Source organism: Salvia hispanica, chromosome 1, assembly GCF_029641045.1.
Source record: "Salvia hispanica isolate PSC_SH4W2 chromosome 1, Shi_PSC_v1, whole genome shotgun sequence".
NCBI classification, from domain to species: Eukaryota; Viridiplantae; Streptophyta; class Magnoliopsida; order Lamiales; family Lamiaceae; genus Salvia; species Salvia hispanica.
Window position 1 is genome coordinate 39,474,984 of NC_142692.1, and position 26,578 is coordinate 39,501,561.

Below are 26,578 nucleotides of genomic sequence, written 5' to 3' on the forward strand. Positions count from 1 at the left end.
TCTGCTGATAGCGGTGCTGCTTCATCAGAGACGTAGCCGTTTTATCTTTGGGGAGCCAATCCGAAGAGCACTACCGGGGCGTATCTCGTCTTGCGGAAAGAGGCCTCCTCGACTCGGCTATTTCCTTTTACAGTTCATTAGTTTCGAATTTTCCGTTGTAATTTTCGTTTCAGTTCTTCTTGTATTCCTTCTTGTAATCCCTAAATCTCCAACAATCGCAAGACGAGATACAACTTGCTTTTGAAGGGATCTGGACCTAAAACTGAAACTAATACTTTCAAAACTATAATCACCTTTGCTGGAGATGTCGACTGAATCCAACACCGCCGCTTCCACCACTCCGGCCACCACCGCCGCCATCATTTCCTCCACCATGGCATCCACCACGATGATGCCAACTCCCGGGCTCTATCCATCTTCATCAACAACCCCTTGGGTGCATACTACTACCCAGGGGCTCACTGGTGGATCCACCTCGAGTGGGTCGGTTGGTTCCACATTTAGTGGTTCCTTCGGATCCTTCAATGGATCGAGTGTCGGGGCCTTCGGGTCTCACACTCCACCTTCGAGTCTCACGCGACTGCTGGGGCCTTCGGGTCTCATGCGAGTGTTGGAACCTTCGGGTTCAACACGGGCTTTGGTTCCTTCGGGACCAATGCGACCATGGCGGGCTCTACACCCAACATGAATGGTGGGGGCTCTATGCCCAACCATGTTGTTGGCTCCTTCGGGGGCAACGGAATTGGTTCCTTCCAAGGACCAAATGCGGCACCTTTGGCACCAAGAATGATGCCACCCGCCGAAAAACCACCTAAGTTTGGAGGAGCTGACTTCAAGAGGTGGTACCAAAAGATGTTGTTCTACTTGACAACATTGGGCATCGCCAACTTCCTCACGGAGAACGAGCCGCCCGCGCCAAGTGATCAAGAGACAAGTGTTGAGGTCATGGCGGACTATGAAGCATGGCGCAAAGGAGATTATCTTCGTAAAAATTTTATTCTAAGTGCATTAGATGATAGTTTGTACAATGTATACTCCCTTGTAACCACATCAAAAGAGATGTGGGAAAGCCTAGAAAAGAAGTATAGTGTAGACAATGCTGCCGGTACGGAACATGTTGTAGTATCCAAGTTCATGGACTACAAAATGGTCGACTCTAGACCGGTCATGGAACAAGTTCAAGAGTTCCAAATGATCATCCACGGACTCGTGGCTGAAGGGATGAATTTGCCCGACAACTTTGTGCGGTGCATACTCATTGAGAAGCTTCCTCCTAGTTGGAAGGACTTCAAGCACTATCTCAAGCACAAGCGAAAGAAGATGAGTCTTGAAGACTTGATCGTGAAGCTGCGCATTGAAGCGGATGTGCGCAAGATCGACCAAAAGGCTAAGGGCTTTAGCCTACTTGACGCCAAAGCCAACTTGTTGGAGCGGGGCGGACCCTCCAACAAACGCCCCCGCCCAAATCAGAAAGACAAAGGGAAGGGAAAGCAGCCTGCAAAGAAATTTGAAGGCGAGTGCTACAAGTGTGGCAAAGTTGGCCACTTTGCCAAAGACTGCCGCAGCAAGAAGAAGAAGCCGGCAGCCCACGTCGTTGAGAAAGAGTTCAAGGACTGGAATGAAGATGACCTCGTTGTCGTGGTCACTGAAGAAGTCAACATTGTTGACAACAAAGGCGGTTGGTACATCGACACCGGCGCTACTGCTCATGTTTGCTCCGATAGGAGCAAGTTTGCCTCCTACACCGTTGTTGAAGGGAGGAAGATCAACATGGGGAATCAAGCATCGTCCGAGGTCCTCGACATTGGCAATGTGATACTCATGATGATATCTGGAGTCACGATCACTTTGAAGGATGTGCTACATGTCCCGGACATCCGCAAGAACCTAGTGTCAGGATCAATACTAGTTAATAAGGGGTTTAAACTTGTATTCGAGTCTGGTAGGTTTGTTTTGTACAAGTTTGGGAAGTCCCTCGGAAAAGGTTATGTAACCGACGGACTTTTCAAGCTTAGTGTGGCTACGCGCCTTGTTCCAAAGCCTTTGGTTAACAATAATAATAAAGCATCTACTTCCTCTTATTTGACCGAGTCTTCAAATTTGTGGCATTGTAGATTGGGACATGTAAATTCAAAAGCCGTAAAAAGATTAGTAAATTTAGATTTACTAAAGGCAATTGAAGTAGATACCCAAGACAAATGTGAAATATGTCTTGAGGCAAAAATGACTAAGTTACCGTTTCACTCAGTTGAACGAAAAACAAAACCCCTTGAATTAATTCACACGGATGTATGTGATTTAAACATGGTGCAAACTAGAGGTGGTAAAAAGTACTTTATCACTTTTATAGATGATTGCACAAGATATTGCTACATTTATCTTTTAAGAAGTAAAGATGAAGCAATCGAAGCGTTCAAAAATTATAAGAACGAAGTTGAGAATCAACTTGGTTGTAAAATCAAAGCGATTTGAAGTGATAGAGGAGGCGAGTATGTAGCCCCGTTTGAGGAGTTATGCAACGCAAGTGGTATAATTCATCAAACAACTGCTCCATACTCACCACAATCTAATGGTGTAGCGGAACGCAAAAATCGAACTCTAAAAGAGATGATGAATGCGTTACTACTAAGTTCAGGATTACCCCAGAACATGTGGGGGGAGGCTATTTTGACAGCCAACTATATCCTAAACAAAATTCCACTCAAAGGAAAAGACATCACTCCTTATGAATTGTGGAAAGGTAGGAAACCATCCTACAAATACCTCAAAGTGTGGGGGTGTTTGGCCAAGGTGATGGTTCCCCCGCCCAAAGAAGTTACAATTGGCCCTAAAACAATCGATTGTATCTTCATTGGATATGCACTTAACAGCAGTGCATATAGATTTGTTGTTCACAAGTCTGAAATATCGACTATTACAGTAGGAACAACAATCGAGTCAAGGAATGCCGTATTTCTCGAAAATACATTTCCTTGCAAGGACAAAGAAGAAGTCCCAGTCAATTCCGAGACAAGAATTGAAGATGAGGCCACTAGTTCTAAAACAGTGAATGAAGCCACTAGTTCTAAATCCGCGGATGAAGAGCCTAAATCGCGCAAGCGAGTGAGGCATGATCCAAGTGATGCAGTACTAAGATGCGGTAGTAGGGTCAGAACACCAAAAACATTTGGTCCTGACTACATTGCTTTTATGTTGGATGAAGAGCCAACGTCAATAAAAGTAGCCTTCGATGGCCCAGACGGGTTACATTGGAGAGAAGCTGTTCAAAGCGAAATTGATTCAATTTTGCTAAACCACACTTGGGAGTTGGTCGATTTGCCCGAAGGTGCGAAACCTTTAGGGTGCAAATGGGTGCTTAAAAGAAAATTTAAGGCCGATGGAACAGTGGATAAGTATAAAGCCCGATTAGTAGTAAAGAGTTTTAAACAAAAGGAAGGACATGACTTCTTCGATACCTATTCACCTGTAACGAGTATTACATCTATCCGAGTGCTTCTCGCGATTGCTGCATTGCACAATCTTGAGATTCATCAAATGGATGTTAAGACTGCGTTTCTAAATGGTGAACTAGAGGATGAAATCTATATGGAACAACCCGAAGGGTTTGTAGTGCCCGGACAAGAGAAGAAGGTATGCAAACTGGTTAAGTCCCTCTATGGATTAAAACAAGCGCCGTTGCAATGGCACTTGAAGTTTGATAATGTGATGTTATCAAATGGGTTTAAAATCAACGAGTGTGACAAATGTGTCTATATTAAGAGCACTAATAATGGGTACGTTATAGTGTGTCTCTACGTTGATGACATGTTAATCATGGGGAGTACCACTCAAGTGATTAACGAGACAAAAGCCATGTTAAAGAGAAACTTTGACATGAAAGACATGGGTCTAGCCGATGTAATTCTTGGAATGAAAATTCTAAGAACATCCGATGGAATCATCTTAACCCAATCTCATTATGTTGAGAAGATATTGAAGAAATTCAATGCCTATGATGGCGCGCCGGTTAAGACTCCAATTGAACTCAATGTTCACTTGAGCAAAAACAAGGGCGAACCCGTTGCACAAGAAGAATATGCACGGGTCATTGGGTGCATTATGTACTTAACTAATTGCACTCGACCGGACATTGCTTGTGCCGTGAACAAGTTGAGTCGCTACACGAGTAATCCAATCAAAGAGCATTGGAGAGCTCTTGTAAGGGTTTTGAGATATCTAAAACATACTCAAAATCATGGGCTACACTTTTCGAGATACCCCCCGGTACTTGAAGGGTACTGTGATGCGAATTGGATATCCGACACTAAGGACTCACTTTCAACAAGTGGATACGTCTTTACTATTGGGGGTGGCGCTGTCTCATGAAAATCCACGAAACAGACATGTATAGCCCGTTCAACTATGGAATCAGAATTCATAGCTTTAGATAAAGCTGGGGAAGAAGCCGAATGGCTTAAGAACTTACTTGAGTATATTCCAGGTTGGTGTAAGCCGGTGCCTCCAGTGTTGATTCACTGTGATAGTCAAGCCGCTATCGGGAGGGCAAACAATGGCTTCTATAACGGCAAGTCTCGACATATTCGACGACGACATAACACCGTGAGACATTTGATCACAACAGGCGTGATTACAATTGACTACGTGAAGTTAATAGATAATCTAGCGGATCCGCTAACCAAAGGGTTAAATCGTGATCAAATGAATACGTTGCTAGAGGGAATGGGTTTGAAATCCACAAACTAAAGAATTGTCATAGTGGTAACCCAACCATGATGACTGGAGATCCCAAGAACTTGGTTCAATGGGAAAACTAAGCTATGAGAGTTCGTGTGAAACACTCATCTACATCTATTCCCTAAAGAGCAATAGAGTGTTGAAAACTTGCCTTGTGGTGAGGATAAGTCTATGACTTTTAATGATTTCTAAGGATCTCAAGGAGATTGAGTTCTCTAAGAGACCGAGTAGGGCAAGATACTCGAGTAGGAATCACCTATGTAAGTGTGAAGTGTGGCCGCTTCAAATTACACACTTATGAATCCAAAGTGGTGTCCAAGGCCGCAAAGGACACAAAACGTGAGAACGGATGAGGTTGAGGTGTTTAACTGTTAACACCATTGTCTCGGTGCACGCCGTGGGGGGCTAGTTCAAAGCATCGCGCTACTAGGCCACCTGTGTATCCGATGGCGTTGACTATGGAAGGTTCAAAGCTAAAAGCTACCTATCCTTATGCTTATATACCTCTCGAGGGTTGAGCTTGTGTCTGCATGCATTTGCATTTGGCTATTTCCACTCATGTGGGGGATTGTTGGAATTTATGCCCGGTCAATGGACTTTGACCAATTATAATTTCAACGAGACATTTAATTTTATAAAATTAAATGATATAGTGTCGATCTACGTTCGGAGTAGATGACCGTGGTATATTTATTTTCTCAAATCCGATTCCCGGTGAGTGAGAAATAATTGTTTAAAGTTGTGCAAAAATTGCAAACTTAATGAGCTATGAGAGGAGATTAGGGAATAATTAAGAGAGTTAATTATCCCACATTGAAAGTTTCAACCTTATTAAACTAGTATTTAATAAGAAGGATTATTACATGTAATAATTATAGTGGACTAAGATGGGCTGTAAGAGCCCACACGCGTGCACCCGCCGCGAGCCGCGTGCCGCGAGCCTCGAGCCCGAGCCCGCGCCCGCGCCCGTGCTCGTGCTCGTGCCCGTGCCCGTGCCCGTGCCCGTGCCCTTGTCCTTGGACTTGGACTTGGATCTTGGCAATTGGTCTTTGGGTGGTCTTTGGGCTGTTCTTTGGGCCTGGTCGTGGGCTTGGTGCTTGGGCCTAGTTGCGGGCTTAGCCCAAGTCTAGTGGGTCTATTTCTTTTTAGACCACCACCGTTTCCACGTCAGCGAGCCAAGCGGGATGCCACCTCGTCAGTATGACGCGGTAAGCCAACGTGGCTGACACGTGATAGTCCACGTCGTGAATGAATCTAGAAGCTTCTAGACTCAGCTCTAGCTCTGAGCGCGTAACGCCCGAACGTTACAGCTCGTAACCGATGACCGTTACGGTCTACCATTAATGACGGCCATTATGGCCGTTGACCCCCTGCAGTGGACTGAGCCTATAAATAGGCTAGCCATTCTAGCATTCTCGACATCAGAAAACTAGAATACACTCTGCATCATACACTCTCTTCTCCCTCTGCATTGTTCTTCTGTCGAAGCTCTGCCCTCTCCTCCATCCAGTTCGCCGGAGCTCTGCTGATAGCGGTGCTGCTTCATCAGAGACGTAGCCGTTTTATCTTTGGGGACGAACGCCAATCCGAAGAGCACTACCGGGGCGTATCTCGTCTTGCGGAAAGAGGCCTCCTCGACTCGGCTATTTCCTTTTACAGTTCATTAGTTTCGAATTTTCCGTTGTAATTTTCGTTTCAGTTCTTCTTGTATTCCTTCTTGTAATCCCTAAATCTCCAACAGATTTATACTCCCTCAGTCCCATAAAAATATGGACATATGACATGGCACTGAAATTGAGACAAAATTGATAAAGTAAGTGAGAGGAGAATAAAATATTCATATTTTTGTGGGACGGAAGAAAATTGATAGCGTATATATTTTTATCGGAAGGATCAAGTATCTTTTTCAAAGATGTTAAGGATTGTGGAAGGATTGTTGATCTGGTGACCTGAGATGTGGCCGCCGCTTTGGTGGTTGTCCCAGGACAAGATTTGTTACATTGTTTTGTATATTATCTATAGAATGTAAAATGAGAAATTAACCTTGAATATGTCACATATGTAACTATGTCCAGTTCTCAGTATCGGTAATGATTATTTCTCCTCTAGCACATTATATATAACTAGTATCACACTCGTGCGTTGCACGATCTATTCGATTTTCCTCATATTTATTTTACACCGAGAAATAATTCTCGAAATGATCATATCATCATACGAAATCTAAAAGCATAAAATATATACTAAAAATTCATTATATAAATATATAAAATCAAATAACATTTGAAATCAACAAATTTGTAAAAATATATTGCTTAGCGAATTCAATAAAAAATTTATCAATAAAATAAAATGATCAACTGATTGGAATCAATAAAAAAGTTTACTACTCCCTCCGTCCCCGATTAAGAGTCACACTTGCATTTCTGCACTCGTTTTGTAAAAATAATAATAAATAGTTAAAGTCGATAAATAGTTAAATGAAATAGAAAATAAGATAGAGAAGAGTCTTCTTTACATTATTCTCTCTCTTACTTTACCATTTTTTCACTTTAACTATTTATTATCATTTTTACAAAACGAGTGCAGAAATGCAAATGTGACTCTTAATCGGGGACGGAGGGAGTACTATTTATTAAGAATTAATATGCATCGATCTTCTCTTCTATTCCAATATGCCTTCATCTCACTTCTAATCTCTCCCAACCTTTTCTATATGCTTGTCTCTATCTCCAATAGCCTCCTTTTCTGTTCATCATCTCCAAAACACTTTCATCGCCCTATGTCGATGTCATCTTCTCCATCATGTCGGATTGACTCCAGCTATATAAGAACTTCAAACAAAAAATAACAAAACTTGTCTTCTATAACCCTTTCATTAACACACAACAATGACAATTGATTTGTCGTCCGGCTTGGCCACCTTTTTAGAGAATGACATTTTGGGATTGATATTTATATAGATTTGGTAGTGTTTGGCATTCTTCTTAAATGAATGATTTTTAGTGAGTGTTATTGTCATTTATTAAAAATTAAAGCGATGATGAATGTTTCATTATTTTGCTATACTAAATCGTGTGATGACAATAGGAGCTTCTTTCCAACTAATGCGTTCTTTCCAACTAATGCGTTTTTTTTCCAATTAATATGTTTTTTAATTTTTATTTTGATTTGGCGGTGGAACCAATAATTATTTGTAACTGTAGGCTGTAGCATTAATTTTAGTTTGCAGTTTTTTTTTTCTTTAAATATAGCAATGCAATAAGATGCTAAATAATTACGACTGGCGGGTACATCAAAGAGGTCCATAACTAATAATTATTTAAAATCTTGCCTCAAATTTATATATATTTAAAATATGACCAAAATTCGCCTTTTATAATATACTAGTGTTAACCCACGTGCGATGCACGGACTAAGATATTTTCAGACATTGATTTGAGATTATAAATTAATTTATACGGTAAAATTAATACTAACAAATTATAATGTTTCAATGTCAAATAGTAAGAATGAAATAAGAGTAAAAAATATATATTTGAATCCATTTTCTTTAAATTTTTAATAAATAATTAAATAATTAAAGCATACATCCACATATAATGCTAGTACATGTGCCAATAAATCAATAATATCTTTTGAGTGTCCATACAAATAAATTAAGGACAACTAAAACTCATAATGAAAAACAAAAAATAAAAAAAGAAAGGAAAAAAATAATATACCACTACAACAAATGCATGAACGCAATCCCCATTTTCTCCATCATCTCACTCCCTTCCCTTCTATTAAAAAGAAAAGATATAACATAGATAAACAACTGCAAATATAGTTTCGGCGTGGCCTCTTTTGTTAGTCTCCAGAGCCTCCATCTTCTCGGATCACATATCCATCCTCCCCAATCTCAAGTTCTCCAACATCGATCACCGCATGCTCTCATGTTTTTGAAGGGGTTGGCAGCGGAAGCGCTCACATAAATCAATTACATAATAATTCAGATCTATTTAGCGGATTATTTAGACAAAATCTATTCGCGTAATTATCACATGTATCATGCTCATAACTCAAATAAAACATGCTTCAAATTAATTGAAACCTAAAACATGCTTTTCTAGGGTTTAGCCATTATACCTTGAAGATTCTCCAAAGAATCGAAGATAGCTAGCTCTTTCTCCACGTGAAGATCTTTAGTACAAAACCACGGATCTTCTGTCGGGTTCCCGGACTGTGAACTGATATCAGGGTGGGCTGATCTCACCAGTGCACTAGGACTTAAATAGAGAAGACAGAAATCCTTTCTCACGGAGGAGAAAAATTCGACTACTACTAGGAGTAGAGGGGGGCCGAAAATTTTGAGTAAAATACAAGTGTATTTTCTGTCTCCTTTATTCTCCTATTTATAATAAGTCACATATTGGGCCGAGACAGGGATCTATGGAAGGCTTTGGATATGGGCTCCTCCAATTAGCTTTTTACTAATTAAATTAAACCCAATTTAATATAAGCTTGAAATTGGAATATTACGAGCAGCCACGACAGAAGTAATATTGCACTCCCCATCCAAATCCGAAATTACAAGTACTTCGGGTTTCCATTACTTTATATTTATTTCCCGCACTTAAGATAGAAACATCCATTAATTAATTATTGTCTGCTACGGACTTAATTAATTAATATCTTATTTATTCCAAGAGAGGACTCAGCAAGAAAATCTTATTTATTATTCATAGAGTAATTAAACTCCAACTAGCTAGGTTCCGAATAATAAAACCTTATTTCAAGCTTCTCTTGAGGATGTTATCAAACGAGACTCACCTCGCGCACGATTCAACATAATAGCAATCCTAGCACCGCTAGATATTAATCACCACTACCCAATATACCAGGCTTATTGGGTTGCGAAAAACCCGCACCATTTGGTAAGTCAAAGTAGTGCATAATCAATACCGTATGCTCAATGCTAACATACATTGATTGAGAAATAATTTATGAGACCTCGTCTTTCAGTAGATAGCATAAAGACTGTCTCGCTGTTAAATCCATTCAGTGCTATAGCACACCAACGTCATCTTATTTCATTAAGGCTTAGAAATAATCGGACTGACATTGCAACCTTTCACGATAGGTAGTCTAAGCCTATCTAGGTTGTGAAATTATTCTTTTCCTTTGTTTAGAACTGACCGTGTTACCTTAAAGTGAACGACGCCCACAACCGGTCTACTAAAACAAAGACTTAGACTTTGTTAAGTTACTTATACATTTAAATATGCAATAAACATCCATTAAATGTAAAACATAACAACATTATGACAAAAATAATCTGTTTATTCAGTTGAAAAATAAAATCAGAGTTTTAACAGTATTCAATCACTCGAAAGGTGATTTCTAGTATACAAACTCTAACAATTTTTACATTAAAACACAACCCAATATATTTATAAGCCAAAAAAAGTGATTAGGATCATTTCCCAAAACATTACACTTCTCATTTAAAAATAGAGAAGCCTTTACAACCCGGTTATGCACATTTACACACAAATGAAAGAAAACAAATCGATCTTAATCATCTTCGGAATGATGCCGACGGTCTAGTGATGGACGAACATGGCTGTTTTCAGCTGTCGCTGCTCACTTTAGAATTCGCCATTAATTTTTTTTCTTTATCTACTTGCACTTGTCTCTCCATTTTAATGGCGCATCCATTTATTTATACAGAGCCAAATCAGTTTGGATGGGTGCAAATTAAAAGTTTTAGCTCTAATTTCCTCAAACAATAATGCATACGTTTCATGTTCAATTGGAGCCTCTTGGCTTTCTATATTCTTGTAACTAATGGCTTTCTATATTCATATTTAATTGGGGCATTTTATCTCTAATACGTTAAATAATAATAATGTGTTTTATATTTATGTTCAATCGGAGCCTTTTAGTTCTAGGAGTAATAGCTAAAATAACTATGCATACGTTTAATACATCAAGTGGAGACTTTTGGTCTTTTATATTCTTATAACTAAATATTATCTTAATTAATACTGATGAAAAGTTTTTATATGAATTTAAATATAATTACAATGGCATTCTTGTTAATTTTTCCAAAACTTCCTTTTTATATATATGTATATATAGGGTCTTGTTAGGTTGAGATTTATCAACCTAATTGAGAATTGAGATGTAATCCAGTTACTCATCCAGAATATTTGTGAAATGTCAACAGCATATAGTTTATGTCAACAGAGGGGCATAATTGTAATTTTATTAATGTTTTTATTTTTTATTTATTATTATTTTTTAATTTTTTTAATTTTTTTTTATGTTTTTTTATTATTTTTTTTAAATTTTTTTTTTCAACTACATATACAATTCATGTCAACTACACATCAAATGTCAACAACTTTATTCAATAAATACTATTTGACATGAATTGTACATGTAGTTGACATTATATTGTGTAGTTAACATGAATTGTATATGTAGTTGACATGAATTGTACACATAGTTGACATTATATGTGTGTTGTTGACATGTATTGTGTGTGTGGTTGACATGGATTGTACACATAGTTGACATTATATGTGTGTAGTTGATATGAATTGTATATGTAGTTGAAAAATAAAATTTAAAAAATTTAAAAAAAATTAAAAAAAAATTTAAAAAAAATTTAAAAAAATTAAAAAACATTAAAAAAATAAAAATAATTTTTAAAATATAAAAAAAATTAATAAAAATATTTATTGAATAAAATTTACCATGATATTACCATTCTGCCATTTCATAATTAATTAATCTAAAGATATTTTCTATGTGGAAAAATCTGGACCACTCATTTAATAAAAATGAGTGGCTGATATTGCATCTTATTTCTCAATTAGCATAAAAAATTTCAATTGATCACAATCATGTATATATATGTATAGATATGTATAGATAGATAGAATAGATAGATTAATAAATGTATCCTTCAAATTTATTAATAAACGTATGCGTTAAATTTAATTAATTTATTTCATAAACGTTGGACTCTTGAAATATTAAAATCCGTCGTGAAAATGGCATATGAGGGACAGCCCTTCGACTAGGCAACCGAATAAATAAATGTGACTTTAAAATCTGTTTTGTTATTGTTAGATATTGTATTTTGTCATCGCTACAAAGGTGTTACAAACAATAAACCTCTTAATAATGATGTACTATATAATTTGAATTTTGACTGTCTGGATGTGGTCATGTGGTCCTCTCAACTTGAACAACATAGACTAAATAAATTTCCTACTTTAGGAGTATTATGTAACATATGTCTTTTTTTTGAGTAAATATTGGTTATTTAAATTATGATATTTGATTAAATTCCGGTTCATCAAGAATTGAAAGCGGAATATAATATCGTGAACATTAAATGTTTTTCAGTTGTTCGTCTATGTTCAAGAGACTTCTCTACATTATTCTCTCTCGTACTTTACTTTCTCTCCACTTTGACTATTTATTTATCATTTTTTCAAAATGAGTGCAGAAAATGAAAGTGTCCTATTTTTCGTGGACGGAGGGAGTATTAAATAAAAGTAGGAAAGAGAGAAAAGTAAGAGTGAGAAAATATGTTAACTTTTACTAAAATAAAATAATTCTACTATTATGAAATGCCTAAAATGAAAAAAATGACTTTACTTCTATGAAACATAGGAGGAGGAAATTTCCAATCCCTTCTACATCATAAAGACTATTTACATCAAAATATGTCCTAATTGAGGATTCTTGGATTGAAACAAAGAGCAAATATGGATGGAGTGATATCTCGTTTCAATGTGAGCCCCATTTAATACATGTATAATAAAATTATTATTGCTTTGATACTTTTGATACCACATTGTTATTAAATGATTAATTACCAATGTATATAATCATATGAAATATTTTCGTCGAGCTTAGTAATGTGAGCTTGTAACCCAAGTAGGGGCCTCGAAATGGTTGGATGTTGGACCGAACTATGTGGCTGGTCTTTGGAATGATGTTTCTAGCCTGCTTCTTCTTCAATGATCTAAGAGACAAGAATATGATCAAATATGTAAACATGATTGATGTTTTAGAGAACCAAGCTACCTATATGTTCACACACTCGTTTCTATGATTTCCAACATGAAATTCTATGAAAAGATTACTCCATTTTAGATCAAAATATGTCCTAATTGAGTTTGAGGCTATTGAATAGCAATCTATCTTGTTTGAGTGTGAATTTCATTTAATATACATGAATAATTAAATTATTGTTGCTATAATACCTATGATCCCATTCCCACATCGACATTTTATAAATGATTTCCAAAGTATATAATCGTATCAAATAGAGATGTTGTCGCCGAGCTCAGCAACGTGAGCTTGTAACCCAAGTGGGGGGGCCACAAAGTGGTTGAATGTTGGGCCTAACTAATGTGGCCTGGGCTTTGAAACGCTGATTCTGACCCGTCCGTTCCAAGCTGGGAGTTGGGCTATGGTGCTTGTGCGAAGGAGAGGCCCGTAGAGAGGTGGGACTGCGTCAGGCTGGTTTCACAGAGCGCGAATACTTCCCGCTCTCGGCAGTGGAAGGATAATGGGTCAGTGTGTTTGTGTAGGCTTATGATTAAGGTACTCTTTCTATTTTGGGATGAGATGACACGACGATACATAATTGTTATAGTAAAAAAGAGATAATGTGTGTTTGTGTAGGCTTATGAAGGATGAGATGACACGACGATACATAATTGTTATAGTAAAAAAGAGATAATGGGTCAGTGTGTTTGTGTAGGCTTATGAAGCATGACCAAATAGATTAAGGTACTCTTTCTATTTTGGGATGAGATGACACGACGATACATAATTGTTATAGTAAAAAAGAGATGGAACTAATAATTGATTAGAGAATGTGTGGTGGAAAATGAAATATACCTCATTAAAAATAATTCAAAAATAGAAGCACTAAACTTTCTATTTTGGGCACTAAACGAGATATGAAGCGTGACAACAAATATATTCAAAACTCAAAAATCTTGAATTTTATGAGAAAGATATAATGTAGGAGGCAAAAGATGATAGGAGAAGAGCTTCTAGGCTAGCAGGGTTAACAAAAGAAACTGAATTCGAAGGTTCGTAGCTCTTGGAAGACCCGGGCGGTAGGGATCCACCTGGCTGCGCCGAGGGTGCTCCAACGGGCCCGGACACGGTCTGGTTCTCGACAACATGGACGTGGAGCTTCATCTCGCCGAGGCAATGTAGCCTGTTGCCACATATAAAGTAGCGCTCGCCTGGGCTGGTCAAGGCGAATGTTGTGTTCCCATTGCTACTCGATTGTAGCACGTTGGTCGTGTTGCACCCCTTGTAGTTCCCCTCGGTCACCTCACTGTGAGTATTGGAACACTGCAGAGTGGTGGGTACTGCGTCAGGCTGGTTTCACTGAGCAGGGAATACTTCCCCCTCTCGGCAGTGGAAGGATAACGGGTTGGTGTGTTTCGAGTCTATTAAAGCCATATTTGTCGGCCCATTAAGACAACCATTTTTTAGTTTTTTATAGTTAGTTGTGTAGGCTTATGAAGCATGACCAAATAGATTACGGTACTCTTTCTATTTTGGGATGACACGACACGATGCCATAATTGTTATAGTAAAAAAGAGATTGAACTAATAATTGATTAGAGAATGTGTATACCTTATTAAAAATAATTCAACAATAGAAGCACTAAATGAGATAGGAAGCGTGACAACAAGTATATACAAAACTTAAAAACCTTGAATTTTATGAGAAAAATATAATGTAGGAGGCAAAAGATGATAGGAGAAGAGCTTCTAGGCTACCAGGGTTAACAAAAGAAACTGAATTCGAAGGTTCGTCGCTCTTGGAAGACCCGGGCGGTAGGGATCCACCTGGCTGCGCCGAGGGTGCTCCAACGGGCCCGGACACGGTCTGGTTCTCGACAACATGGACGTGGAGCTTCATCTCGCCGAGGCAATGTAGCTTGTTGCCACAGATGAAGTAGCGCTCGCCTGGGCTGGTCAAGGCGAATGTTGTGTTCCCATTGCTACTCGATTGTAGCACGTTGGTCGTGTTGCACCCCTTGTAGTTCCCCTCGGTCACCTCACTGACCGAGTGGTACTGTGAGTATTGGAACACTGCAGAGTGGTGGGTACTGCGTCAGGCTGGTTTCACTGAGCAGGGAATACTTCCCCCTCTCGGCAGTGGAAGGATAACGGGTTGGTGTGTTTCGAGTCTATTAAAGCCATATTTGTCGGCCCATTAAGACAACCATTTTTTAGTTTTTTATAGTTAGTTGTGTAGGCTTATGAAGCATGACCAAATAGATTAAGGTACTCTTTCTATTTTGGGATGACACGACACGATGCCATAATTGTTATAGTAAAAAAGAGATTGAACTAATAATTGATTAGAGAATGTGTATACCTTATTAAAAATAATTCAACAATAGAAGCACTAAATGAGATAGGAAGCGTGACAACAAGTATATACAAAACTTAAAAACCTTGAATTTTATGAGAAAAATATAATGTAGGAGGCAAAAGATGATAGGAGAAGAGCTTCTAGGCTACCAGGGTTAACAAAAGAAACTGAATTCGAAGGTTCGTCGCTCTTGGAAGACCCGGGCCGTAGGGATCCACCTGGCTGCGCTGAGGGTGCTCCAACGGGCCCGGACACGGTCTGGTTCTCGACAACATGGACGTGGAGCTTCATCCCGCCGAGGCAATGTAGCCTGTTGCCACAGATGAAGTAGCGCTCGCCTGGGCTGGTCAAGGCGAATGTTGTGTTCCCATTGCTACTCGATTGTAGCACGTTGGTCGTGTTGCACCCCTTGTAGTTCCCCTCGGTCACCTCACTGACCGAGTGGTACTGTGAGTATTGGAACACTGCATCATCGTGTTCCACTATTAATTTATTATTATAAGTATATAGTATTAAGATTATATAATAAACTTTAATTAACATATTGAAATTTAAGGTAAAAATAAAATAATTGAAAACTTCAATTGCATAACAAAGTTTGGAATTCTAGAAATTAAGAGCATACTTTAATCATTATATTGTTATCTACACACTTTTAAGAAATATACTCTTCATCTATTTTTCCTACTATTTTCATATTTCTTAGTTTTTTTATTTAGAACTTCAAATTAAATTGATTTACTTTTTAATATTATTAAATTTTCATTAGTTAGAAAATTACACACTTAAAAAAATTAAATGAAATAAACAAAAAATTACATAATCAAATTATTTAAAAGAGAGATGCAGAGAAAAAAAAAATAGAAGTTACGTACATAAAGTATCACCGGTAGAGAAAGTCTTGTCGTTCGACCACGAGTCGATGTCGGTGCTGATATCCCAGCCGGAGCTGTCGCCGACGGTGTAAACAGTTGCCGAACATCTCAAGCAGTGGAGCAAGAGAAATGCTGCAGTGAATATTAGAAGAAGCAAATTATTTCCCATTTCTCAATACAGGGAAGGAAGCTTAAGGGTGGTAACGATTATAAAGGATTTAATTCATTCATTAGATTACCTAACCTGTATATATTAAAACTAGAATCAAGATTTTACCTCTGATTTAACATACCAAAGATTTGGTTTCTACCAATAAATTAAAGGAAAAATAACAAAGGAAAAAAGCAAGTTTGTTGGTAGGTAGGCAGGAAGTTGAACTCCTTCCCACCCAAACTAAACTTTTTATATTGACTTATTTAAGTAATCATAAAGCAGAATAAATTTACAGAATTCATATGCTTTCGACCACCTAATGCGATTAAACAAAATGAGTGATTTTACTAACAAAGTGTACTATATTAGTAGTTTATTTTATAATAATAATAGTGATTTTCACAATTTATGAGCCCTACTTGTGCATGTGAGAAGGAATCCCACATCGTTGCAACAACAAAATAATACAAAGGCAGCCTTTATAAATACTGAAATTCCAAAGATTATAAACCACGTAGCGCGCGTTAGCACATAGTGAACTATTCTTTTGCCTTTTACTAAAGAATACTGTGTGCTCGTCTATTCAAGCAGCATACTAATCTTTTTGAAGGGTTATTTCATTATTGAAAAAACCCCACTAGTTCAAGTTTAATTTTATAAAATTTTTTATTTTTTATTTTTTTATTGCACTTGCTAAAATTATAATTTCCTAAAATATTCCACAACCAAACAATGTTAAGCTGCATTTATAAATTCTAAAATTCTCAACGAACTACTCTTTCATCATTTACTAAATGAAATCATGTGTGCGTCGCTATTCTTTCATCTTTTACTAAATAATATCGTCTGTGCGTCGCTATCGCCTTTTTTTTTTGAAAAAACCCAATAATTCTATTTTAATTTCATAACTATTCGTATTAGAGCAATAAAGATGGACCCAAATTGGTATGTTGCGAATGCTCTACAATCCTCGCTATATAACCCATTGATGTTAATAAGTTGACATCTAATGCTAGGTGAAAACATATACATCCCACATTGAAAGCCTAATAGTTCAAGAATTGGAATAGCACAAACATAAAGCAAAGAAAGAAATTGTAGAAACATACTTACCTGGACGGGGTCAATGGGAGATCCATAAGACCCATGGCCTAGTTTGGTGACCTCCATTGCACTTTGGAGGGGCGCTCAACTAAGGTCGGCCCAAGTGGTCGAGCCTGTGTCATAATTTGTGTTAATGGGGGCCTGCGTTCGCGCGGCCCCTATCCATTGTTAGTCTAATTCCAAAAATTATTTTTTAAAATACTCCCTCCGTCCCATAAAAGTTGAGACAACTTTTGGGCACGGAGATTAAGAATTTATATTAAATAAATAGGAAAGATAAGAGAGAGTAAAGTAAATGATGGAATAAAGTAAGAATGATTAGATATTTTGTCTTTTGTTGAAAAAGGAAATGACTCAATTTTATTGGGACGGACTAAAAAGGAATACGACTCAACTTTTATGGGACGGAGGGAGTATTAATATTAATTCTCTAATCCTCTTTATTCAGACTATAAACAACAAGCTTATTGAAAGGTGAGATTAAACAAGAGTAACTTTCTTTCTGATTACAACGGCTGCAGTTCCAGTCGTCGATCATTAAAAATCGTGTCATCAACGTTGGTGCAGGTGCGGGAAGACCACTTTGATGCCACTTCCGGGTAGAAGAGATGAGATAACATAGATGTGCGGTGTAAAAAATACCAAGATATAGAAGAGAAGCTGATATGCAAAAGCCAATACTAGCCTGAATCCCACATCGTAGAGAGACGAAACAAGATTTGCCACAGTGTAAATAAATAGAGGAATTTGCGATAAAACAAAATAAGCAGCTGCGCTTTGAGCACATAGCGAACTATTCTTTCGCCTTTTACTAAAGAATACCGTGTGCTCGTGGCAATTCAAGCAGCATATGCCTCTTTTTGGAAGGTTTTTCAAACCTAGCAATTCATAATATTAAACTTTTTACATAGTGCCGGTATATATATTTATCACAAGCCATCCTTGTGGGAAAATATCAAAATTCTTGTTTTGACAACTTTACACAAAATAGTAAAATATAATTTGACTATCTTGCTAAAAGACTACACAATCATTTCTATCTAAGTCCTATTTCTCACACTGTTATAGTGATATTCTGGAACATGAATTCTCAAATCCTCCATGTAAAAACAAGAAGGCTTGAACTAAAAATGAAGAATTGAATCCTCATAATGATTAAAGATTACAAAATTATCCCACGTCGAAAGCTTAATAGTTGAAGTATTGGAATAGCACACACATAAAGGAAAGAAAGAAATAGAAGAAACATACTTACCTGGACGGGGTCAATGGGCGATCCATAAGACCCATGGCCTAGTTTGGCGACCTCCATTGCACTTTGGAGGGGCGCCTGACTAAGGTCGGCCAAGTGGTCGAGCCTGCATCATAATTTGTGTTAGTGGGGGCCTGCGTTCGCGCGGCCCCTATCCATTTCAAGTCTAATTTCATTATCTTTATATTTTTTTAACAATGCATTTGCTCAACAATCTTCAATTAGAGAAGAGAAAATGCTAACAATTTTCAAGAACTATTCAACCATCTTTTTGGAGGATTTTTTAAAGAACATCGTGTGCTTGTCGCTATTTAAGCAGCACACTCATCTTTTTGGAGGAATTTTTCTTAATTGGAAAAACCTAACAATTCAAGTCTAATTTAATTCCACTTATATTTTAGTTACAAAAATAAATCCCACTAGTCCTAGTTTAATTTCATTCTAATCATGGCTCCAAACCATGTCATGAGTATGTTGCAAACTATTCTTTTGCAATATTATATCCTTGAACCAGTAATTCAGTTTTGGAGGGTTTTCTCCTTATTGGATAAACTCCAATAATTTAATTTTAGTTTCATATTATTTGTATCATGTAGTAGTAATTAAAGATATGGAGTCAAGTCTTCTTTAAGCTAAGGTTGAAATTCTGCAGTGTTGCGTTTCAAAATTTAACATCTAGTGTTAAAGAAAAACATATATATCCCACATCGAAATCCTAATAGTTCAAGCATTAAAATAGCACAAAGATAAATCAAAGAAAGAAATATATGAAACATACTTACCTGGATGGGGTCAATGGGTGATCCATAAGGCCCATGGCCTAGTTTGGCAACCACCATTGCACTTCGGAGGGGTGCTTGACTAAGGTCGGCCCAAGTGGTCGAACCTGCGTCATAATTTGTGTCAGTGGGGGCTTGCGTTCGCGCAGCCCCTATCCATTGCAAGTCTAATTTTTAATACTTATTTGATTTGATTTGATATAACCTTATAAATAAATGAAAAATAGAGTAAACTAGCTGGCTGATATTAGCTTCTTTTATTTTAAATATAACCTAATAAATAAACTTATCGATTATGAACTTGTTTATTCAAATAATAAGATACAGCTCTTATGATATAAGCAAAGAAGCAGCAAATTTTGTACTAGGACAGTAGTATGCTTTTGTTATTTAGGTGATGATATTAATAACAATCTTTGCTTAAAGTTAAAGACTACACAATGGTTTCTTAGTCCTATCTCTCACACTTTCCCAATGAAATTCTTGAATCTGAATTCTCAAATCCTCCATGCACAACAAGAAGGCTTGAACTATTATACCACATCTGATATGAGAATAAAGTTGTTTTCGAAAATCAAGTTTAAAAGAAGGGGCACGTTTGTATAAAAATTCATACTTTTCTCGGCCTTTGGCTAAGATCAAGTGTAGTATCTGTTCTTATCAGTTTAATATCTGATACGTGGGCTTTTAGCCCATATGATATTAAATTTATTTCTTGAGGAGAGGGCCCATCATGGTAGCTCGCTACTAGTGTCTTCAAGTGTCGTCCATGCGTTGCACTATTCCACGGGCCTGGCACAACCCACCAATTCTAGTCTAATTTTATTTTACTTTCAATTTTCAATTTTCAATTGCTTTTGGAGTAATTTGATTTTATTCCATTTGTGTTTTCAATGCTTTGCATTGCATTACATGGGCCTAGCACAACCCTACCTAATTCCTAACATTTTTTATTTGCTAATTCTTTTATAATAATAATAATAATAATAATAATAATAATAATAATAATAATAATAATTCAAGGATTTCGTTGAACCTTCTCAATATGATCCCAAAAGTCAGCAAACACATAAATTAAATCATCCTCTTCAAATTGGATTTTCTAGAGGTTGTCTCTCGTTCAATTATAAAATGAAGTCTACTTTATTGTTAAGGTTCAAATTTGAAGTGTTACATGCGAATGCTCTAAAATTCTTGCCACAAGATCTAAAGACGTTAATAAAGTGACATCTAGTGCTAGTGAAAAAATTGTCTAAAATGAAACAAGTAATCGTCATAAAGATTAAAGAAAACATATATATCCCGCATCGAAAGCTTAATAGTTGAAGTATTGGAATAGCACACACATAAAGGAAAGAAAGAAATGGAAGAAACATACTTACCTGGACGGGGTCAATGGGCGATCCATAAGACCCATGGCCTAGTTTGGCGACCTCCATTGCACTTTGGAGTGCGCCCAACTAAGGTCGGCCCAAGTGGTCGAGCCTGCGTCATAATTTGTGTCAGTGGGCGCCTGCGTTCGCGCGGCCCCTATCCCATTTAAGTCAAATTTCGTTATTTGTTGTTTTCCAAAAAACTGATAATTAGAGCATAGAAATTCTAACATCCAAGAACCACGTAGAAACAGCACAATCTTGCATTGTTTTTTTGTATAATGTGGTTTCTCAAATCCTCCATCTTTTGACTAAAAACCACAAGCCTAATCACAGAGGAGATTAGCCCATCAATTCTAGTTCTATTTTGTTATTTTCCAAAACAAAGTTGATAAATAGAGAATCGAGATAATAGATTTTGGATCAATTTTGTAATTGTTACAAATCCCACATCGTAGAAACAACAAAACAAATTTCAAATTCACAATGGCCTATTTGGTCTAGGTGAAGATGACTTGGCTTTAGCGAATTCAACCAAGTCTCGAAAAAGCGCGTCATCGGCTTTTTCCTGCTCGGTGGCAGCAGCCGGTGGTGATCTGAGCGACAGATTCCTGGCCGGCCCAACTAGGCTCTCCAAGGAGGAACCTGAAGACTGGCTACTTGCCCCGCCATTCGTCTGCTTTTGCTTGAAAAACTGCTGCCTCTGGTTATACCTGATTGGTGGAGGAGGAAGACGGGTAGCAGGCGGCGGCAATGCATCCGCAGAGTCGCTCGTTGCATCTGCTCCGCTGAGTGGTGGTGGTGGCGGTGGTGGATAGATGACATCGTCATCAGAAGATGATGACGAATGTGTTGGACTTGGCGGAGGGAAGGAGTTTCGGCTGCTTGAGTGAGGCGGAACAGCACTACTTGTGGAACCTAATGCTCTGGACGAACGATCTGTCTCATAGACGTCGTCACTGAGATCGGTCTTTTGTGCTAGCCCTTTCGATGCATCCCTCGATGATCTGCAAATTTTAACAACACATTTGCTAAATTTCCTTATATTGTTGGCTATAGAAGGGAAGAAAGAGATAAACAGCAGAAAAACATGTCTACGAGTTTTAATGCAAAATTGATAAAATCGGATGGAGATAGAGACAAAAGTGGTTGGGCAATTGTTAGTGGAAAATGGAGGCTCTCTCTTAGAGAAATAAACTTACCAAAAATGAAATTAGGCTAATTTTTATGGACAGACCAAAAATGGTAAAACGGGACTATTGGTCTAGGTTTCGGACGGAGGTAGAATAAACTTCGAAAAAGTGGTACGCATTATGTAAAAGAATTTATTTTACACCTGCGCGTCAGCTGAGAAAAATCATCTTCTGATTCTTCATCTTCGTGATCCACATTCATAAGAGGCGCAACTGGAGCTTCTGTTTTCGCCACTGGAACTGGAGGAGTTCCATGAGCAATAATATCATCGTGGCGACGAAGAACTCGCTGCAAACTGTCATTCAATGCTAATCCTCTACATAGAAGGTTCTCGTCTCTGCAGAAGGCGGGAAAATATGTGATACGCCATAAAAATGAGCCAACATATACAGAGAACGAAGAATAAACTAGCATACACATACGTGGTCTCGTTCACAAGAACTGTGACACGTTTTTGGTATGACCGGCACTGATCCAGCAAGTCAACAATGATCTCGTCCTTAACACACAATGGCAAGAAGAAACTGATTTAGTATAGTCACAAACACGTGAGAACCGATTTCAATAAAGGGGCAATGTAATTCAACCTGAGAATTATTTGGATCCAAGGCAGTCAGCATTTCCATAAGAACGTCAGCGAGTCCCTCAGCAGTCTGAATCTCCTCCGGGCTGAAAGACAGATACCAAAAAGACGAAAATTCATGTTTGAATTCAAAGACATCTCAAGCACACAAAATGCCAAAAACCAAAACATTACACATGTACCTGAGTCCAGAGGCATCAGATTCCAAAGTTGCTTCAATGTCTGCGTCCTCGTACGGGAAAGTAGTCTCAGCTATGGTATGGGTTTGGGGTGGATCGAACAATGTTAAACTAGTTTCCTCTCGAGGTGGAAATTCAACACCATCAGACTGCATATTTTGAAAATAAACATATAACTCCATGAATTATGGTTCCTTACTAGAGATTAAAGAAGGAAAAATCACGAGATAACTTGTTCCCGCGAGTTTGCAAGTAAAGACACCATGCCACCTAACTAGTCCCTCACTTCTCTTATACATCCGATTAACTTAATTAGCATGTTCAAATTTGGCAATTATCAGCTCCGCTGCTTGACTTAAGTCAAGCATCAACGTTAAACAGAAATGGGGAATATAAGAGAGCTCATTCATTTCCTCACTAAGCAGATTTCTAACTTACATTTCGTTATATTGTAAAACAAAACGTCCTCAAAATAACACGGTACAGCTCTAGAGTAAGATATGCAAAGTAAAAACTGGGAGATTTTAGTCACCTTCAGTTCATTGTAAGCAGCGGAATATTCGGGAAATATTTCGCCTAAAGCTTCTTGCCAAGTATCAATCAACACAAGTATCTTCTCCCTCACATCCAAATCGGGCTGAAAGACACATTACAAGCAAATGCAAAAGATGCATACAAGAAAATTTCCGAGTAAAAGAGGTGCAACAGCGATACCTTCTTTTTTACAGTTTTGACCATCTCACTTAGAATATCCCGCTCAACAATCATCGGAAATATAAGCTCCCCGCAGTTTTTGCTCAGCGTATCGAGCACCTAAATTGTAAGTATTAGATGGAAAAAATTTTCAGCTACATTCACTTAATCGTCTTTAAGTACACATGTATGGTCTACATCATTCAGAGCCCAGAAAAGGCAAGGAATACGTACAAACAGTGCAAGGAGCTGAGTTTTTGGGCTTTTACTCCGTAGTTTTTTCTTGATTATCTTTAGTGCATCCTTCGCTTGCCTGATATTTTCAATTCAGATATGAGATTACACGCAGAAATTCACCTCATCCACAACAATGTGACACCAATACACTATTACAGTCGAATATGGTATCTAAAACAGAATCTCCAAACACAAAAAAGCCTGTTTTCTTGTTTAGTTTCAGTCGAATATGAGTACTTGATGTCACATTCTTATAAGTAATAACCTATCACTGATTCTTTAACAAATTGCAACTAAAGTTTCTATAGCAGATATCCAAATCTATACAAAGGAAGAGCATTAGCCACTCGACATCTCATACCAAGCACAATTTATCTAAAGAAATCACTCTCACGCGAGAACGGATTGCTTGTAGAGTCAAAGTAAATGAAGTAGTAATACCTAGGGTCCGTATTTATCACATCACAAAGCTCGATGTTTATTGCCCAATCTGGACCATCCAGCTTGCCACTGGTAGCCTTCTCGGCAACAGCTGCTGCGTTAGGCATATTTTTTGTGCACTGTAGCCGCTACCTTCCCCCTTCCTAAAAACAAACAAATCAAACCATCAATTCATTGACACGAAGAAACCAAATGATACATACCAAACACGAGAGCTAATCGCAAAAAAACTAGCCTTTCTGGTCAATAAACCCCACATCAGTTGCCTAATTACCTTACACTGTTACACAGCCGATGTGAGACAATAGACTCCGTAACACAAAACCAGATTCAACACATACAATCAGAACCTTGAAAATCAACAAAAGACATAACTAACCATCTCAAATCAACAAAATCTACAGCCAACATCAAAGATTATCTGTATACAATATATATAAACAGCAAAATCAACATTCATAACGAAATAATTCAACATCATATCAAGAATTCACACACACACACACACACATACATACATATACAAAACAATGAAAATACAAAGTCACCCCGATCAATCACTTCAGCTGCAGCTCAAGAAGTTAGAAACGCATGAGAAATTGAGTACAAAAACTAACCAAAAATCTAGTCTAATTCGCGAATGCAAGACAGCATCCTAGAAAAAGGGGCCCACTGAAATCGGAACTCAGATACCAAGTCAAAATTGAAAGAAAACCAGCCACCAAAACCTCAAAGATCATATTTTTTTTTCAAGAACACGAAGCGACCCAGTTGGAATATGAGAGCATGAGATCGGGAATCATGGGAATCGAATCGGGAGAGATAGAGAGTTCAGAGAAGAAAAGAAAGGTGCGATCTTTCGTTGAATTGTCGGCCAGGTCCTTTGTCCAGTTCAAGAGAGTGAGAGAAGGGCGTGTTTGGTAAGAAAGAATTACAGAAATCTTACATTAGGTGATCGAACACATTAAATTAATTTTTTAATAATAACAGAAAACTATGGTGTCTCTCTTCTAATATTTTTAATATACTTCTTGCCATGAATTTATAAAAAATCACTACTTACTTTTGCTTTTTAGTGGACTATATCAAAAATTATTCAACACCAGATACCTTTTAGGTAACCCATTTCCACATAATACATGTTCTACATACTTTTTTCAATATTCTCTTTTTACAATTTTACGTGTAGTTTGCATCTTATTGCAAATTTGGAATAATAGAGTATAAATTTATCGACTATGCACATGGCAACGCAAGGATAATGCTGAGTGAAATTACATGCTTTACTTAGTCCAATTTCCCCTATATATGTATTAAATAATTCATGTCCAAGTCACCAATATTGAACCATAGCAAACATAATTAAATAAACGACAAAATTTTCTGGTCCATTGACTTGATGAAATTATTTACTTAGTCAACATGAATTTGAGTCTGACCACCAATGAATGCCATGACGCGAATTTCATTGGATAGAAAATAAATTTTTTTATTGCTCCAATCAATTCGTAACGACATATATTAAATCATATTTGCATGAACTTATTTTAGCCAATTAATATATAGTAGTAGTGTTTTTTAATCTTTCGGAATACGTTCTTTATTATCACGGTTGAATATTTGTGGTGGACTTTCATTAGGGCTGGTTATTTATTTTGACTCATGTGGAAATTAATTGGGCTGAGTCCAATCCCTTATCTCTACCACCAAATGCTGTCATGTGTACTCCCACCTGGATCTTGGCTTAGAGCCATTGGATTGTGGCTTGTATTTGTTATGTGGGAGGCGACCCTTTCTCTCCTCTCATTTTTCAAAATACTCTCTCTCTCTCTCTCTCTACTCACTCGATTCAATGAATTCTCTCTACTCTCTTACACTATCTTCTTCTTCAATGACTTCTCCGACGGTTTTTCTTCGGTTATCACGATTTCTTTGATTGATAGACCGGTGGCTTTGTTGGTTTAAACAACTACTCCGGCTGGTGGTGTGTGCGTGAGATCTAGAGTTTTGGTGTGTGAGATCAGATTCGTGCGAGGCTGTGTTCTGAGGTTCTAGATCCGGTGTGAAGGAGTTGTATGGTGTTGATATTTGCAGTGTGAGGTGAATCACTTGTGGATTCGACGTTGCTCCCTTGGGTCTGGTTTCTGGTGAATAGATTTGTTCTATAGGCGGGCGGCTGAGCCATTACTTTGATCTGTTATGTGTTCTTCTTGATCTATGGTTCACTTGTGTAACCGTTTTTGATCCGAGAGGATCTTGTTTAGTGTTACTAATAAGTGTGTTAAGTGTGCGGGCTATGGAGATTCAAGAAGCTAGCTAGAATTTCATCTTGGTTGTAATAGCTAGATAATATTCCCTTATAAACAAGCTTGTGTACTTTTGATACTATTCAGTCGCATGGTTGAGAATTTGACGGAACTCTCTTGAATGAAGAACAAAGAGGTCTTGGTAATTAGTGAATCCGGACTGGTCTGATCCCCTACTATCACAAAGGTAAATGAAATATGCACATGAACTATCAAACTCAGTTCAATCAATACAATATATATCCATATGATGTCAC

At 37.7% G+C, this 26,578-nt stretch overlaps 3 protein-coding genes, 7 non-coding genes and 1 pseudogene across 10 annotated transcripts; 8 read left to right on the forward strand and 3 right to left on the reverse strand.

Moving 5' to 3' along the window:
• The first annotated feature begins 13,080 nt into the window (after nt 1-13,080).
• Nucleotides 13,081-13,364, forward strand: LOC148933770 (signal recognition particle RNA; annotated as a pseudogene).
• Nucleotides 13,365-14,401: 1,037 nt separating this feature from the next.
• On the reverse strand, nt 14,402-14,976 carry LOC125220708 (uclacyanin 1-like). Its single transcript, XM_089061444.1, has 2 exons — nt 14,945-14,976; nt 14,402-14,882 (listed from the first exon to the last, which is right to left on the reverse strand). Exons 1-2 carry the CDS (start codon nt 14,974-14,976, stop codon nt 14,492-14,494), a joined length of 423 nt encoding a protein of 140 aa, XP_088917570.1. The 3' UTR covers nt 14,402-14,491.
• A 175-nt stretch (nt 14,977-15,151) lies between these two features.
• Nucleotides 15,152-16,212, reverse strand: LOC125217543 (stellacyanin-like). Its single transcript, XM_048119061.2, has 2 exons — nt 16,027-16,212; nt 15,152-15,615 (listed from the first exon to the last, which is right to left on the reverse strand). Exons 1-2 carry the CDS (start codon nt 16,193-16,195, stop codon nt 15,242-15,244), a joined length of 543 nt encoding a protein of 180 aa, XP_047975018.2. The 5' UTR covers nt 16,196-16,212; the 3' UTR covers nt 15,152-15,241.
• A 481-nt stretch (nt 16,213-16,693) lies between these two features.
• LOC125185724 (U5 spliceosomal RNA) lies at nt 16,694-16,812 on the forward strand. The gene has a single exon (XR_007170228.2). It is a non-coding gene; the product is annotated as a U5 spliceosomal RNA (small nuclear RNA).
• Nucleotides 16,813-17,285: 473 nt separating this feature from the next.
• LOC125185709 (U1 spliceosomal RNA) lies at nt 17,286-17,446 on the forward strand. The gene has a single exon (XR_007170216.1). It is a non-coding gene; the product is annotated as a U1 spliceosomal RNA (small nuclear RNA).
• A 606-nt stretch (nt 17,447-18,052) lies between these two features.
• On the forward strand, nt 18,053-18,164 carry LOC125185717 (U5 spliceosomal RNA). The gene has a single exon (XR_016134759.1). It is a non-coding gene; the product is annotated as a U5 spliceosomal RNA (small nuclear RNA).
• A 367-nt stretch (nt 18,165-18,531) lies between these two features.
• On the forward strand, nt 18,532-18,691 carry LOC125185779 (U1 spliceosomal RNA). The gene has a single exon (XR_007170277.2). It is a non-coding gene; the product is annotated as a U1 spliceosomal RNA (small nuclear RNA).
• A 619-nt stretch (nt 18,692-19,310) lies between these two features.
• On the forward strand, nt 19,311-19,471 carry LOC125185833 (U1 spliceosomal RNA). The gene has a single exon (XR_007170322.1). It is a non-coding gene; the product is annotated as a U1 spliceosomal RNA (small nuclear RNA).
• Nucleotides 19,472-19,927: 456 nt separating this feature from the next.
• Nucleotides 19,928-20,121, forward strand: LOC125185842 (U2 spliceosomal RNA). The gene has a single exon (XR_007170330.2). It is a non-coding gene; the product is annotated as a U2 spliceosomal RNA (small nuclear RNA).
• A 568-nt stretch (nt 20,122-20,689) lies between these two features.
• LOC125185732 (U1 spliceosomal RNA) lies at nt 20,690-20,849 on the forward strand. Its single transcript, XR_007170234.2, has one exon. It is a non-coding gene; the product is annotated as a U1 spliceosomal RNA (small nuclear RNA).
• Nucleotides 20,850-21,080: 231 nt separating this feature from the next.
• LOC125185257 (TOM1-like protein 4) lies at nt 21,081-24,944 on the reverse strand. The gene is made up of 10 exons (XM_048081759.2): nt 24,633-24,944; nt 24,016-24,158; nt 23,572-23,650; nt 23,359-23,457; nt 23,177-23,281; nt 22,648-22,793; nt 22,470-22,551; nt 22,305-22,381; nt 22,025-22,219; nt 21,081-21,695 (listed from the first exon to the last, which is right to left on the reverse strand). Exons 2-10 carry the CDS (start codon nt 24,120-24,122, stop codon nt 21,170-21,172), a joined length of 1,416 nt encoding a protein of 471 aa, XP_047937716.1. The 5' UTR covers nt 24,123-24,158; nt 24,633-24,944; the 3' UTR covers nt 21,081-21,169.
• Nucleotides 24,945-26,578: the final 1,634 nt, after the last annotated feature.